The sequence below is a fragment of the Mesoplodon mirus genome, assembly GCF_964341445.2.
Source record: "Mesoplodon mirus genome assembly, chromosome: 8".
NCBI lineage: Eukaryota > Metazoa > Chordata > Mammalia > Artiodactyla > Ziphiidae > Mesoplodon > Mesoplodon mirus.
Window position 1 is genome coordinate 6,732,939 of NC_138984.1, and position 15,587 is coordinate 6,748,525.

At 58.4% G+C, this 15,587-nt stretch overlaps 1 protein-coding gene across 4 annotated transcripts in view; it reads right to left on the reverse strand.

The window, feature by feature from the left end:
* The window catches only part of DGKD (diacylglycerol kinase delta), a 108,527-nt gene that overhangs the window by 20,129 nt on the left and 72,811 nt on the right, over positions 1-15,587 (reverse strand). For all 4 annotated transcript variants that reach the window (XM_082630658.1, XM_082630656.1, XM_082630659.1 and 1 more), the window contains exons 5-17: positions 15,364-15,496; positions 14,484-14,590; positions 14,031-14,156; positions 13,779-13,881; positions 12,928-13,090; positions 10,351-10,459; positions 7,252-7,391; positions 6,262-6,346; positions 5,054-5,148; positions 4,870-4,969; positions 4,514-4,793; positions 1,817-1,966; positions 861-989 (exon numbers count right to left, since the gene is read on the reverse strand). In XM_082630658.1, coding sequence (XP_082486784.1) covers positions 861-989; positions 1,817-1,966; positions 4,514-4,793; positions 4,870-4,969; positions 5,054-5,148; positions 6,262-6,346; positions 7,252-7,391; positions 10,351-10,459; positions 12,928-13,090; positions 13,779-13,881; positions 14,031-14,156; positions 14,484-14,590; positions 15,364-15,496 — 1,720 coding nt within the window. The remainder of the gene's footprint in view (positions 1-860; positions 990-1,816; positions 1,967-4,513; positions 4,794-4,869; positions 4,970-5,053; positions 5,149-6,261; positions 6,347-7,251; positions 7,392-10,350; positions 10,460-12,927; positions 13,091-13,778; positions 13,882-14,030; positions 14,157-14,483; positions 14,591-15,363; positions 15,497-15,587) is intronic.

Below are 15,587 nucleotides of genomic sequence, written 5' to 3' on the forward strand. Positions count from 1 at the left end.
AGATACCTGCAACCATTGTAAAAATTTAAATGATAAACAGTAAGGCTGAGATGGGGCCCTGCTTTTGAACATTCTGCCAATCCGTCCCTTCCAGTAGCGTCTTTGCTGTTTATTAACCAAATCTGTCTCAGCCTCTCTTCCCTAGAGTTTCCGCAATTTTCTTTCTATTCAATTGAGATTCACCTAGAAATTGCCAAATCGCTTACAGGAGCAGCGCGTGCTCTAGCTTGCCCAGGAGGCCTCAGGAAGCTGGTTAAGGGAGTCTTATCAGCAATTTCGACCCCTCGTACCATTCCTTCCTACTGTAGACACAAAGTGCTATCATGACTCCCTCTGAGGGAAAAAGCAACAGGAGCTGCCTTGACATGATCCTGGGCAAAATGAAGGCAAGGCAAGGGGACTGGGCCCGACTCTCCTGGTGGCCAGCTGTGCTCTTTCTGCAATCATGCTGGAAACAAAGGGGTGACCCACCGACTCCCCATCACGACCTGCCGGCCCTTCCCTCTTCACTCAGCCCAACTCCTATTTACCTATCAGCACCCAACTGAGTATCACCTCCTCAGTGACATCTTCCTGGGACCCCAGGGCGATGATTTGAATGCCGTCTGCTCTTTGTAATAAACAAGAGCACTTTTCATACCGTGATATGACTCTGAAATTCTGCCTGTCTTTCCCATGGACCTATGAACTCTTGGAAGACAGGGGCCCGGTCTCGTGAGCCCCTCTGACTACTGCCAGGCAAAGCGAGTGACAGCTGGGCGCTGAGCTGGAAAGCTTAGCGCCTGGCCTGCGCCCCTCCCCCAGACACACAGGCCTCTGTGCGGTGCCGGCGACCCCGGCCCACGCCGGGGAACACTCACTCGGGAACAGGATCTTCGTGTTCAGTGCTGGCAGGCTGTCCCGGTTTCCTGACTGCGAAGGAAGAGAGGCAGAACCACCCAGGGACAAGCTTCCTTTGCTTATCAGCTTTTCACACGGGGATTTGGACACTATGAGAACAGAACAGAAAACAGAACGCAACTGAGCTACTGGCAGCTTCATCAGAGAAAGGAGCAGGCGGAGGGGGGCCGAGGGAAGCGAGGAGTGGGCACAAGCGCCACCAGCCGCGGCCGAGTGTGCAAGACGAGGAGCGCGGCAGGGAGCAAGGAGGGGAAACGAGAAAGGGGACACAGAGGCGAGCGGGCTCGGACACCCGCCAAAGAGACACAGGCCCCTGAGGGGCTGGGGCCGCAGTGACGTGACGAGGCCGGGGAGGGGGAGGGGCGGCCTGCAACCGCAGTCAGGCCGCGGGGTCTGTGCATGGGCAGGGGCGAGTCCTGCACAGGAACGTGGTGGAGGAAACTCTGGGGCAGGATCTCCCGGTGGCTCGCAAAGGCCACGAGCGAGGGGGCCGCACAGAGTTGGGGCTGTTCCAGGAGGGCTAGGGGTCCCCAGGTGGTGGCCCGTACAGCTGGGTGGTCCCTTACCACCCGGAGCAAACGTGGTATGTGGCCGGCTGCAGCCAGGAGGCCCCAAGCCCTGGGTGAGGACCCTGGGTGTGCAGGGAGGGCCCGCTGGGTCTGGGCGCACAGGGAGGTTCAGAGGGAAGCACTGCCCCAGCAGCAAGGTCGCCCCCTGCCCAGGATCCTGCCAGGCCTGCACCAGGCAAACTGCACACAGCAGGTGGTATGTGAGACAGGTCACCTGTTTGAGACTTTTTACACTTCCAAGTGGCCACAGAAACCGTCAGAAAGCACCCGTAAGCTTCCCAAGGCAAGCTTCTGAGCAACGCAAAAAGGCCTGATGGCGGCGCCGCGGGTCACCAGGGCCGCTGTACCTCTGCGGAGGCTCCTGCCCTTGGCAGCGCCGTGGCCCTCGCCGTGGCACGCTCTGTCGTCCGACTTCAGGTCCTTCTTCTCCTCCGACTCGGAGAGACCTAAGATGAACCCCTCCTGCTCTTGGGTCTGGGCGTTCTGCTCGTCCACAGCTGTGCAAGGCAAGGGTATTTGCAGCTGAGTGCACAGACGTTACCCCGCAGGCACCACCGGGCTGGCGGGGCTCCCACTGCACGCGGACCCCCTCCTCATCTCACTCATCTCCCTTCAAACGTCGTCTCGGCTGAAGGCTTAGACCCGAAGCTCCGACCCGTCCCACTTTCTCCCCGGCCCCGGCATACAGGGCACCGGGACCCTCGTGCCAGCTGGCTGGGGAGGAGGGCCGAGGGCTGGGAGAGACGGAGGGGAGGGGAGGAACGAGCGAGAGCACGCGCAGCCCGGAGGGAGCAGTGCACCCGCCAGCGCGCAGGGGCAGGTCACGACCTCATTGTTCTCACTGTAAGAAGCAGCAGGTCGACGTGCTCAGAGAGAAAAGGGTCTGATGAGAGCGGAAAAGGTATGAGATGGTTTCTGAAGGTACCGAGAGAGAAGACAGAAGCAAACTTGCTGGGGAGGATCTCAGGGTCTGGGTGAGGGTGGAGGTAATGAAGTTCACAGGTCACTGTGGTTTTACAGCGTTCTCTTCAAAGCTTAGCAAAGAGTCTAGGAAAAGGGAGCGATCGACTGGGCGAGTCTTTAATCCTATGCAGGGGTGCCTCTCTCTCCCAGGCCGACTAAGGACAGTCAGCAGTGGCATCCTGGACACCAGGGCCGATGACCTGTCCAGGCCCCGGGCCCCTCGACCACTGCAGCCGGCGCCTGCCTCACACACCACAGCACAGACGCTCCCCCCGCCTTTTTTTTTTTTTCTTTCTGTTAAAAGTATTTTGTCTTGTTTTAATATTTCATCAGCTTTACAGGGTTACAATTGTCTAAAATATTTCTGGTTTAAATACAATCTGCATATAATGTTATAAAATGTAAACTTTCAGTGTTCTTTCAATTTCAAAATCACACCTTTTTTTTCTTTTTTTGGTCTTTCTTTTCCCCCCTCCCTTTCAATACCTGAATGTCCTACAAAAAATAAAATAAATCGTCACAGGCTGCCCCGCCGCGGCCAGGGCGCGACAGGCTGGGCCCAGCCAGAGGTAGAGAGCAGTTTTACATCTTTTTATTGGAAGTTTTTTTCCCTTTAACCCGAGTTCAGGCGCGGTCCCCACGCCCTCTGACAAACCCCAGAGAAACTGAAATTTCACATGTCAGGAATGAAAGGCTGAAGTCGTGTTTGCCAACAAAAAAGGCAGAAGCAAAATTAAGGGGGGGAAGGAAGAAAGGATGGTAGTGGGCAAAAATGCTACCAGTGAGAAAAGGGGCTGTACAAACGCACAGTTACAAGCCAACCCACCCCCCCAGGCCCCGTCCCGCCCCCCGCCCACCCCCCAGCCAGAAAGCTACAGCCCTGCGGCCGGTTTGGAGGTCACAAGGAAGCCTCTAGAAGCAGCCCATCCACAAGCACCTCCAGAGCGGGGGGGCCCCTGGAGCCCCTCTCCACCCTGGGTTTGGGGGTCCCCAACCTCAGCGTGCTGCTGAGCCCCGCCTGTTCTGGAGTGGACAGCACTCAGCCCCCATCCCCTTACGTCCCGGTTTGCATAAGGGGTGCTGAGTGGCACCCCGGAAACCCCCCCAACAGGCAGCGGTGGGGCTGGGGGGCGCCCCAGGCAGAGGTAGGGCCCCTGGGGGCTGAGCGCCTGCTGGCCCCGGGCCCCCCTGGCGTTTCCACAGCCGGTGGACTCCCCCTGACCCATCCCCTACAATCATCAGCGTCGCCCAGCACCGCAGGCACACACTGAGTTAGACCCGGGGGAAGGCGCCTCCCCTGCGGGACACCCGCTCCCCCAGACACCCGCGGATGCTCAACAGGACGCACGGGGGTGGGACCCTGAGCTGGGAGCTGGTTGGGGCGGGCGGCTGGGCGGGGGTCCTGGCATCATTAGTCAGACCTAAGGCAGAAAGAGATTCGCAGCGGGGCCGCCCACACGTCCGTCCGCCCACACGCTGGCAGAATGGGGGGCGGAGGGCAGCCGCCCGCGCTCCTGCGGTCAGGTGTCCCCCCGTCTCTGAGCACCGACCCGGCTCACCTGGCCTCCGACCCCATCCTCACCTCTGTCCGTCACATCCTCCTACAGCCTGATCACCCACCTCTGGCCCGGGCCCACCTCCCTCCTGGGCACAGGGCCGTCCTCCGCGGGTGTCCTCAGAGCACCTCAGGTCTCAGCACTGAGGCTCTCCTCGGAGCCCCCACCCCTGGGGACAGTCCCACCTCTAAGCGGACAAGGCCAGGCTGCGCCTGAGGTCTGGCAGAGCTGCCGCAGGTGAGGACGCTTCCAGGGAGTGGGTCCCCCAACACGCTCCCCCGGTGTGCCTGCGCAAGGCACCTTTCCACCAGCTGGGGGCGCCCTCTCGACTCTGCCGTCCGCTCAGTGTCTTTCCATCGGGCACAGGCCCTGAGGAAGGAGGCGCTGGCCTGCGTCAGGCGGTCCAGAGCGGCTCTGGCCTACACGGTGGGTCCCTCTGCGTCTCGCGCCACGTTCGGGGGGGGGAAACTGGGAGCTCCCGGGGCTGGCCTGCAGAGAGCCCCGCGGCATCCAGAGCCCGGCTACCTTTCTCTGTGTGCTCTATGATCTGGCGAATCGCCTTCTTCAGGCTGTTGGCTCTCAGCATGAGCTGCTCCCGAGGACGGAATATCTGCGGCCGGGCTGGGCAGGCCGACCCCATGGTGCGGTCCCCGGTGGAGCTGGAGCCACAGCTGCCGCCCGCCCCCTCCCCGTCTTCCGCCTCCTCGGCGATGGTGGGGGGTGGCGTGGGCAGAGAGGACGAGGCCTGGGACTCATCATCCAGGGTCTTGAGGAGAGAATCCAGCTTCTCTTTCAGCACAGAGCACTGGGCGGGGAACAGAGGAGGGAGTGGAGGGGCTGCTGCCCCGCCCTGACACCCACCCCAGGTGCCCAGGACGCACCTTCTTGGCCATGACCTCCGACTCCTCGGAGCTCTCGGTGGTCTTCTCGTAGGCCTTCCCCACCCGAGCCACGAAGTCCTTCACGGTCTCACAGAGCACTCTGTGGGGGGGAACGCGGGGAGAGGCTTCTAGAGAGACAGTCCTGGCTGGGACCCTGGCTCCCCCGAGGCCGCCGGGCACTCACTTGGCCGAGGAGATCACCACCGAGTGCTGGTCGGAAGTCAGGATCTTAGAGAGATGGGCCGCGACCGAGTCTTCATAGAAGAGGATCTGCTGCACCTGCCATTGCCCCAAACAGGGCGGGCGACTGTCAGCCCCACGACAGAGCCCGGTGAGCTCCACGCTAACCCCCGCCCCTTGCCAGCGAGCCCCAGCTCACTTCACGCTAATCTGACAGATTTCAAAAGCTTCACGGAGCTGTGGATGAAGGGATCTTAACAGAAAAGAACACGGTGATAAAACCTCGTGAATGGCTCGTGCTGCTTTCGTCGGAGATTCAACACAGCCAGCCTGTGCTGGGCTGGAGTCCTGAATCCTGCGTCCTCCTCAGCAGCACAGGCGGCAGGCAGGGTCCTCAGCTGAGGCTCCACTCCTATTTCTCTGCTTGGCTGGAACTCGGCCCGGGCCCCTCTCCACCTCTCGATACAAATCACCCCCTTCACCGCTCACCCCTGCCTGCGGGACTGGGGTCGCTCACCCTGTGTGACGAGCCCTCTCTTTAGACCTTGGCCCTGGGTCGGCCAACTTTACTACTGGCCAGAGAGTAAATATTTAGGCTTTGTATACGTGCGTACGCTCCCTCTCTTAAAACGCGCAAACCATTCTCTGCTCACAGGCCAGGTCACAGCAGCCCAGGCGGGTGTGGCCTGGGGGGCTGTAGTTTGCCAACTGCTGCCCTTGACCCTCCTGAGGGGCAGACGGGCCCTGGCAGAGCCCTCTCTCCTGCTCAGCCAGCAGCCAGCTTGCCCAGTGGGGTGAGCACAGCTGGGCGCCCAGCGCTGCGCCCGTCTGGGCCCTGAGGGAACCACTGACGACACAAACCAGCGTGAAGTGAAAAGAAGAGCTGAACACTGAACTAGCACAGACTGACGGCAAGGGTGGGACGTGGAGGAGGCGGGCCCAGAGCGGGAGCCTGGGCTGGGCGGGGGCCCTGGCAGCAGGGGGCGGCAAGTCCTAGGGGGCCATCGTCACAGAGGACCCCAAATCCGGCGACACCCCAGGAGGCCCCCAGATGACCACCAATCCTGTGGGGCAGAGGCCACGGGCTGCAGCTCCACCTCGGCTGGCCCTGCCCGTGCGCGGGTCTAACCTAGGGGAGGACGTCTACGGGTGGAGGCAGGGCCCCAAAGTGGTGAGGACAGAGGGAGCACGCGGCAGGGCCACTGGAAGTACCTCGGAGCCCTCACTCAAGTCTTCGGTGACAGTGGAAGAGGAGGCCGGCCGGGGGAGTTTGGTCTCGTAGGCCATGACGCTCCACCTGCACACACAAAGGAGCTCTCAGCAGGTCGGCTCGAGCCCCCAGGCAGGCCCCGTGCCTCTCCCACCTCCCAACTTGTGGCCTGGGGGCTTGATCTCATGACAGCCCTAACTTCATCTGTAAGCCTTTATCTTGACTCCCGTGTCCCTAACCTGGCTCCTCACTTAGTCACAACCCATTGGACACTGCAGCTCCACTGAAGGAGGTGAAAGGCATCCCATAATGCTGCTTCTGGGAAAATGGGCTTCCCCTCTTCAGAGCTGAAATCACTCAGCCAGCAGCCAGCTCTCCCGCGGGGGCTGAGCATTTCACAGCCTCCAAAGGCACGTAGGCCTCCCTTCAATAGAGAAGAAACGGTAGAGGCAGCTGGAGAGGGTTCAAGACCACACCTGCTCGTTGCAGCGCAGGAGCCTAAGAGAGAATACGGGCGTTTCAGCAACACCAGGTCCCGCAGGCTGCGGTCAGGGGTTTCATACGTGAGCTCAGCACTAAGCAGCTCGCTCGAGAAGAACGCCCAAGTTATTTCTAAACACACAGAGGAGAGTTGTCCAAAACTTAAGATTCTTCTGGGAACACGGGATTGCTCAACTATGCAATAAGTCTTCCTTATTGCAAGACTCTGCTGACAGGTATCAGACGAGGCTGCAAAGGCCAAAGGGGACAGGGCCACCTTCTCTAACGGCCCAGAGGATCGGGCCTGGCTGGTGAGACCTGATCGCTCGAGGGCACAGCGCCAACCTGTCCTGCTCGTCAGCTGTTTCATAACCTGATCGCCAGGTAAAGCCCACCAGAGACAAGGATTCCTGCTCAGGCCGAATTTTTACAAGTAACTGCAGAGGGCCTACAGTTTCCAGGGGCCCTGGGTTGAGAACACCTAGTCAAGGGGACTCGTGCGGTCCACTCACCTGTCCAGCATCTTGGTGCTGGCTCTTTCCAGCTTCTCCAAGATCTGCGGGAGCTGGGTGTCATCGTCACAGGCCGAGCCCCAGCCTAACACGCGAGCCAGGTCATTCCCTGTGCCGAGGGGCAGCACTCCCAGCTGACACTGAGACACGGGGGGAAGACACGCGTCAAACACCCTCCTTTTCACCTACAAGGTGTGAGGTCTGATCTCACACGGTGTGGTGCTCGCATTCCAGGCAGAGCCAGTAGGCAGGGCAGGACAGATGTCTCTCTAATCCAACAGAAAATTCCTCTCCCACCCACAGGCCTGCTTCTCATCTGCTGCTGTATCTGACAATCAATCCTCTACAACCGCCCAGATCTACATTCCCACCTTCACAGCTGTGGCCACAGTGCTGACTGCTGAGTATCTGAACCCCCGAAGAACCAGTCTATACGACTCCCCTCGGCCTGCTTCTCTGCCCTCTACAGCACCACACTAACACCTTCCTTCCCCGCACAGCACCTTCCACGGCTTTAAGTCCTATCAAGACACGCGCCAGGACTTCCAGCCTGGCCGTCAAACTGGAGCACACCCCAGCACTCGGCCTGCACCCCTCCGCCTGTCACTCCCCAGAGACCCCCTGCACTGCTCAGGCCCCGCCCTCCACCTGGAATTCCCACCCAGAGCCCCCTGTGGAAACCCCACCTTGCCGGTTCAGTGCTTAGGAAGCTCCCCAGACACCAGCTGCCCAAGAGCCTTCGACCTCCGAGCCCGACACGCAGGGTGGGGAAGGGTCCCTGGTCCCCCCTAAGCACGGCACAGCCCGTGGTCACCTGCCGCGGCCACTGAGGGAGGCCCTCCACCCTGCCAGGGACAGCAAGCTGGACAGAGCAGGTGAGGAGGACAAGGAAGCCCCAGCACCAGGGGGAGGGGACCTGGCGCCGGCTTCCAGGAGCCTTAAAGGAAAGGAACAGGCAGCACGGTGAAGGGACAGTGGCGTTCCGGAAGAGGTGACCCCCCGCCAAGTCAGAGCTCAGACGGGGAGGGCCGTGAGGAGAGAGCAGTCGGAGAAGCAGCGGAGGAAGAAGCAGCCGAACTGGGGCCTCACTCTGAGTCCGGACCTTCTCCTAAGCCAAGAGCCACTGGGGAGCACCCAGCAAGGTGCAGGAGCACAGCCGCCCCAAGGAAGGTCCTCGGGGAGGTGGGGACCGGCGGGGACCGGCGCGGCCCAAGAGGCTCAAGGAGGTGCGTGAGCAGAACTGCCCAAGGGGAAGGCCCCCTCGAGGAGTGGAGAGATGGAGCCCGGGGCCAGCCCGGGCACACACGGCTGTGCTGGACACTCCAGGGTGGCAGGTTAACCAGAGACGAGGAGGGAGGGTGAGGGAAGGCTCAAGAACTACTGTCAGATCTCTGGCTTGGATATCGGGTAGGATCACGGGCCACAGAGAAGCCAAAGGAAATGAATGCTCCCTGAACTCAGGTGAATGCAGGAAAACCTGTCTTCCTGACTTGTGATAATGAACTTGGTAACGATCCTGGAAGTGAACAAAACCTAAGATTGGACCTAAGTGTACTGCTCTAACTTCACCACGAGGGGGCAGTGCTCTCTTTCCCGAGCAACTGGCCTCCCTAGAGCTGAGCAGTTACTTGCACACCCGGGGTCCCTGCTCCAACGTCATTCCAGGAGCTAAACGCTGACAGCAAAAGGTCCACCCCGTCTACAAAGACCACCAACGTGTTGAAGGACAAGTGACAAATGAGGAAAAATAAGGGCAACAAGGAGTTCACATCCCTAATATAACAATAATCCTTAGAAATCAATTTTTAAAAAAGTAAATACCCCAGCAGAATATTAGGTTAAAAAAAAACATGAACAGGGGCTTCCCTAGTGGCGCAGTGGTTGAGAATCTGCCTGCTAATGCAGGGGACACGGGTTCGAGCCCTGGTCTGGGAGGATCCCACATGCCGCGGAGCAACTGGGCCCGTGAGCCACAACTACTGAGCCTGTGGGTCTGGAGCCTGTGCTCTGCAACAAGAGAGGTTGCGATAGTGAGAGGCCCATGCACCGCGATGAAGAGTGGCCCCCACTTGCCACAACTAGAGAAAGCCCTCGCACAGAAACGAAGACCCAACACAGCAAAAATAAATAAGTAAATTAATAAACTCCTACCCCCAACATCTAAAAAAAAAAAAAAAAAAAAAATGAACAGATGATTCATTTAAAAATTCATAGTTAATTGAGGATATGCTTGACTTCACCAGTATTAAAGAAATAAAAATGAAACATACCATTTTTTTGTCTACTAAGTTGGGCAAAAGCCTTAAGATGTACAATGGACAGCATATGCGAAAAGACAGTTTTATGAGCATTAGGAATATAAACTGGAGAGCAGTCTGGCAATATTACCAAAATTTAAATTTCGGTGCTCTTCAAAAGAGAACATAATTGGGACACTGTATACATGGTTTTCACCAGCACTGTCATTATGAAGCAATCTGAGTGTCCATCCATGGGGGGAGATGAGCTAAACCCAGGGCTGGTGCAGCCCTGCCCAGTGGAAAATCATCACATAGGCCTCCATTTAAACTGATGGATCAAGAGGTGCCCACAATGTGTTGGTTAAAAACTGACACTACACAATATACTGTAAGGGTACCACGAGTCCATTTAAATTAAAACTGCATCGCACACTGTACTATATACATTTTGATAGAGAGAGGTCTGAAGGATAGTTACTGAAATGTTGGCAGTGGTTAATTATTGGGGGCGGGGGTGTGAGGGAGCTGGAGCAGAAAATAAATCAACACTTAAAAAACAACCCTACTCTGACCTGAAGCTCAAGTATACTTCTGAGCCCTGCTCGCCAGCAGGAGGCATCAGGCAGTAGGCGGCATCACTACCCAATAAGGAGCCGCACCCAGATCCGCCCGTGCCTCGGACCTGCGGGGATGGAAGTGTTCTTTTCGTTGGGTCCCTGGGCCCATGACGCCATCAAGCTACCTGATCTTCCCTCCAAGACCACCCCAAGGGGACGAGGAGTGCCCCCCGAGATGACACAGCCTCTCTGTAACGGTGGCGTCGCTCTCCCGTGGGGCCGGCCCCTCCACACCCAGGTACCTGTTTGTGAAGGTTGAGGCTGTCGATTTCAGAGAGGACCCAACCAACACTGCCATCTCCACCACAAACCAGAATCCGGAACGTATCAAACTTCTGGAATAAGCGTAGGCTGCAAAGAAAACAGAATGTCAATGAAATGAGGTCCACTCTAAGGGACAGGTAGCCAATGGCCAGTCAGTCTGGGGCTGGGGGACCCCCTCTGTGCTCCTCAAGGCCGACCCTGCGGCCCCTCCTGCGAAAAGGCCTCTCGGAGGCTGGAGCCGGGCTGTGCTTAGGCTCCGCCCACTGGGGCCGCCAGGCGCCTGAGAGCAAAGGCCGGCCCCCCTCAGCCCCCAGCCCACCCACCGTCCCCACACTTGGCCAGCCCCGCACGTGTCTTCAGGAGCCCCGAGCTGCAGGATCCTGCCCACGCTGTCCCTGTCCTCTGGGCCACTCCGCCCGCCCAGGTGACCGACCCACCCCGCGCCCCTCGTGACTCCAGCTCCATCTCCTTCCTGTGCTCCTCTTGGTGGCCCTGGCCCTGGCTCGCAGCATCCCTCCCAGTACACCCGGCAGCCTTCCGTTCACTCCCCAGCCGCTTCCTGGGTGGCCTTATCCGCGTCTTGGCTTCAGGGACGACACAGACGCTGATGACCCTGAATGACCCTGACGATGATCCCTCGGCTCTCCTGAAGGACAACACCTGCACTCGTCTACCAGAACGTGCCACTCGGTGTTACACGGGCGCCTCCTCGACCGACGTTTCCTTCCTCAGAGAAAGGCAGCGCCACCACCAACCCAGTTACCGGGCAGGCCCCGTCGTCCCCTCTCGCAACCCCTCCAGGAGCCTCCTACCTGCCTCCCGTCTCCTTCAAGATGCCTCCAATTCGTGCTACCAGCCTCATCTTCCCAAAACCAGTGTCGTCGGGTGTCCGGCTTCGGAAGGGGCCGCTTGCTTCCAGGAGAGGTTCAAACCTTTCAGCAGCCCTCACGGCCCTCCCTGGCCAGGAGCTGCCACCGTGTGTCCGCACCTCTGCACACAGCCCACCCTCTGCCTAGAGGGCTCCCTGCCTCCCTCCCCACTACCACAAACTCTCCTCAAACGCTAGCTCGGCGGGGAAACTGAGACCCCCATCTGACTCGTAAGCCCCTTCTCTTGGTTCCCAAAGAACCTGCACACCACACTGCCAACGAGACAGATCGCCTGCCTTGGGCCTGGACTGTCCGTCCGCGCCCGTCCCCGGCAGGCAGGGCACCCCCTTGGCCGGGCTTTGCATCCAGCACAGTCCGAGCGGGGGGAAGGCCTCAGACAACAAACAGGACCAGGTGACAGGGAACTCGGGACGTAACAGAGGGGCGAGGCTGCACCAGACCTTCAGGCTGGGAGAGAAGCAGCCACAACGTGTCCTTTACGAACACTGACCTCCCTCAGGCCTCCAGCTCTCTGGAGAAGATGGGACACGTCAAGGCCAGGAATCAGGAAAACGAAGCCGTATCTCTAAGTTTTCTTAGGAGCAGTGTGAGAGCAAGGCTGCTTCCCAGAAACGGGACCTGTCTAAGCCAAGCACACCGCACCTCTGCGGGTCTGCACGTCCTTAACGCCTACTACGAGCTGTGGGGCTTGTATGCTTCTCCAAAGGAACACATGCTCATTCCGCGGTCCTACCGTGCAGCCCGCCCTGCCCAACACCCCTTCGGGGCATTCCTCCAGCATCCCTGGCGCCTCGGAGAGCAGCGGCCTGCACCTGTCTGGTGAATCCCCGCAGGGCCCCTCCAGGGTCCGCTGTCACCAAGGAAACAGGCTAGAGAGCTGCCGCCGGTGACCATGTTCCAACAGCAGGTCTCTCCAACCAGACCCAGGCTCAGGTCACAGGAGCACCCGGCTCCAAAACCAACACCCTCCCGGGAGCCTCCCAGGAGCGCACACGCCCCCCAGAGAGCAGGCTCTGCGGGCACTGTCTGCTGCAAACGTCCTGCACCACCTCCCACACGTGCCGGGGGCTCGCAGAGCTCCCACCTGGAGCCGGTGCTCCCAAACGAGGAAGGAGTTGGTTCAAATGCCAGAATTTACAAAAGCAAACGTTTTCCACAAACCTCTGGATTGTATAAAACTAGAAAGCACACGTCAGGTCTCTTACTTTGCCAGATACACCGGGCCTTGCACATCTGCACGTCACGGCACCTGCAACTTAAGTAACCTCAAGTGCCCTCTAAAATGGAAAATCTCCCTTTTGGCCTCACTGGAGAAAAGCTTCCTACTCGATACTAAGCAGCCATTCAAAAAAAGGAGGCAGATCTGTAACTACTGACATCAGAACACATCCACACTGCTGTCGGCTGACACCCATAAATAGCACACCACACAAGGGCAGGTAACCTAGGCCCCCACCTGGTTTCAAAGTCTGTGTGTGCACACAACTGAAACACGCACTGGAATGTTGGAAGGACACACAACTCTATGAAACATTCAGAGTGGACACCTCTGCCAGTGGAATTTGGGAAGGGTAACTTTTATTTCCTATTTAAAATTTTCTGTATCTTTGTATCTTTAAATAAGATAATAAACTCCAAGAAAGATATATTTTACAAGCTTCCTACCCAAGGTGTGGTCCTCCATTCATGAGGTCAAAGACCTGGGCAGGGTTCAGCAGCTGCTTGAATCTTCTGAGGAACTTCACACCCTGGTTGTCCCCACTTTTTGAATTGACGAAGACCAACAATGGACTCGTGCAGGATGGAGGACACGTGGCCTTCCAGAAGCCTGGGTGTGAGGACGGAAAAGGACACAAGAAAATCTGAAAGCCACGAAAGACATCAGGGCGCCCTCAACCGTGCACCAAGCAGACTCCCCCCGTGGGACCTACAACTTAAACGTACACGCCCAGGAAACCAGCAAGAGATTAATCCACGTTTCCACAACGCCATCCCCCGTGTAGAGGGAAGTGAGTCCTCATCTGGTCTGACCTCACCTTTGCAGGACTCTACATGTCAGACACTGCTCTCAATCTAGCAGAGGTGACTTCTGGAGACACGTGCCCCGGTTCCCAAGTTCCCACCAACACATGTTAATATGCATCATCAAGTACCACCTGGACAAGCGAGCGCAGAGGCGGAAGAGCGTGTAATTAATATCAGCTACTAGACGAGCCTAGTTGACGGACAGCCCACGTCAAAGACGGAGAAGCATCTTAGACTCGGTTTCTACTCAACAGCCAATGGACCCACCACCTTCAAGTAAGGTCCTGGCCTTGAGTCCAAGATGCCCAGAAGCCCAGCTGCCAGGACACTGTTCACCACCTCCTCTCCTCTCCCCGCAGGGGTGGGCCTGACCTCTTCCCAACTGCATCTCAAAATCACTGACATAACCAATTCCAGAGCGGGGGAGGGGAGAAGGCCTGGAGAAGGAAGCACGAGGAAATGGCTGAGACGGGAGAGCGTGTGGCACCCACCATCGGAATCGATGCTGTTGAGAGCGGTGGGCGGGATGACCGACACTTTGCACAGGCCCAGCGGGCACTTGGTCAGTAAGGATTCTTTACACGCCGTGTGCACCTGGAACACAGACCCGCTCGTCACAGGGGGCGCCAGCCTCCCTCCCGCACCCCAGAGCTCTCCCCAGCCCTGCCGCCGCAGGAGCCGTGCTCTCGGACCCAGCCGGCCTGTGCCCATCTGGCATTTGCCCAGCGGCTGCGCTCGCTCACCATGGCCTTGCACCAGAGGCAGCGCCAGTCCTGCAGACGCAGCACGCTGCCGCAGGTCTTGTCGCACACCGTGCACTTGGCGCTCACAGGCAGGTTCCCCTCCAGCCACTGGTGAGGCATGGCGATCTGCAAGCCACGCAGAAACATGCACCGGGGGCGTCCTCACAGCCTCCACGCGGGCCAAGGGGACCCTCAGGCAAAAATGCTCCAAAATGAATTCCACGAGGGGGTGGGGCGGGGTCTGCAGAGCCCTGTCCCCCCCACTGCTCCCCTACCGGCATCCACAACTCACAGGGACTGGTCAGAGCTCGGGGCCCCCAGACACCAGCATAACCAACCAAAGGAAACCCTGCCCTCACGCTCCTCAAGAAAGAGACCTGAGCACAGGCGGGAGGAGGCGGGGGTGCCTCTCGCCCCGGTGCTAGGAGGGCCGTGCAGGGTCCCCGGGCATACCCCGTCCTCGTCCTCGATGATGTCCTTCCCGATGGAGGCCAGCGTGGTCCACTTGCAGTTACTGGTCGCACGCACAGCACAGCGTTTGTGGGCCTTAAACTTACACACTGTGAGAGAATGAGCATGTTAACCCTCGGAGCTGCGGTCGTGGTCTGGGGTGAACTGCCCCGCTCTCCTGGGAAAGTTGGGAACCAACATACGTGGTTAGTTTACTCATAAACGAAACCACCAGGATGCGTGCAGAGACCGCTCACGGGGAGACCAGGCGTCCAGCCTGGCCAGGGGGCGGCAGGCTTTCTGTGAAGGGCCGGAGACGGAGCAGCTCTGGCTCCACAGGCCCACCGTCCCCGCAGCACAAGGGCCGCCGTGGCCACGCTTCACATACAGACACTGAAATTCAAGTTTCACAGGATGTTCTGTGTCACAAAACAGTTGCCTTCTTTTGATATTTTCCAACCTTTTAAAACTGTAAAAACCATTCTTAAGCTCACAGGCTGTACGACATCAGGCGGCAGGTGGGACCTGGGCCCGGGGCCACGGTTCACCTCTCTGCTCCTGCCCAAGCCCAGTGCTTCTGTCCGCTAGCTCTGGAGGACCATTTACCCAGAGAGGGGCTGAGAGACACCTGAACTCCTTCTTCCCTGTGTCCTCTGTGTTTCCTCTTTGTGTCTCATTACTACCAATTCCCCTCTTTTTACTCTGTTCCGTTACTACGAGTAATAATTTATCAAAGACGCCTGAGCAGGCCCAGTAAACAAGGGTGGAGTCATACAAGACACTCCACTCCTCACTGACCTCAGGTGACTGTGCTTGGACTCCTAAGGCTTTGCCATGTCAAACCTCAGGCCACTCTTCCCAGCAGGAAACACATCGTTCGTACCTTCACAGGACAGTCCGTGGGACGTGACCCCAGACAGAGCCTCCCGGCACACATTGCAGTAGGTGGGCCTCGCGTGGGAGCAGGCGTACCAGTTGTGCATCCCTGAGAAGTGGTCCATGCTGTACTGGGTGGGCTGCAAACAAAGAACAAAGATGGCAGAGGTGAGGCACCCCTCTGACCTCCCTAAACATGGTAACGTGGACGAGATTCAGTAAGAAACCAGA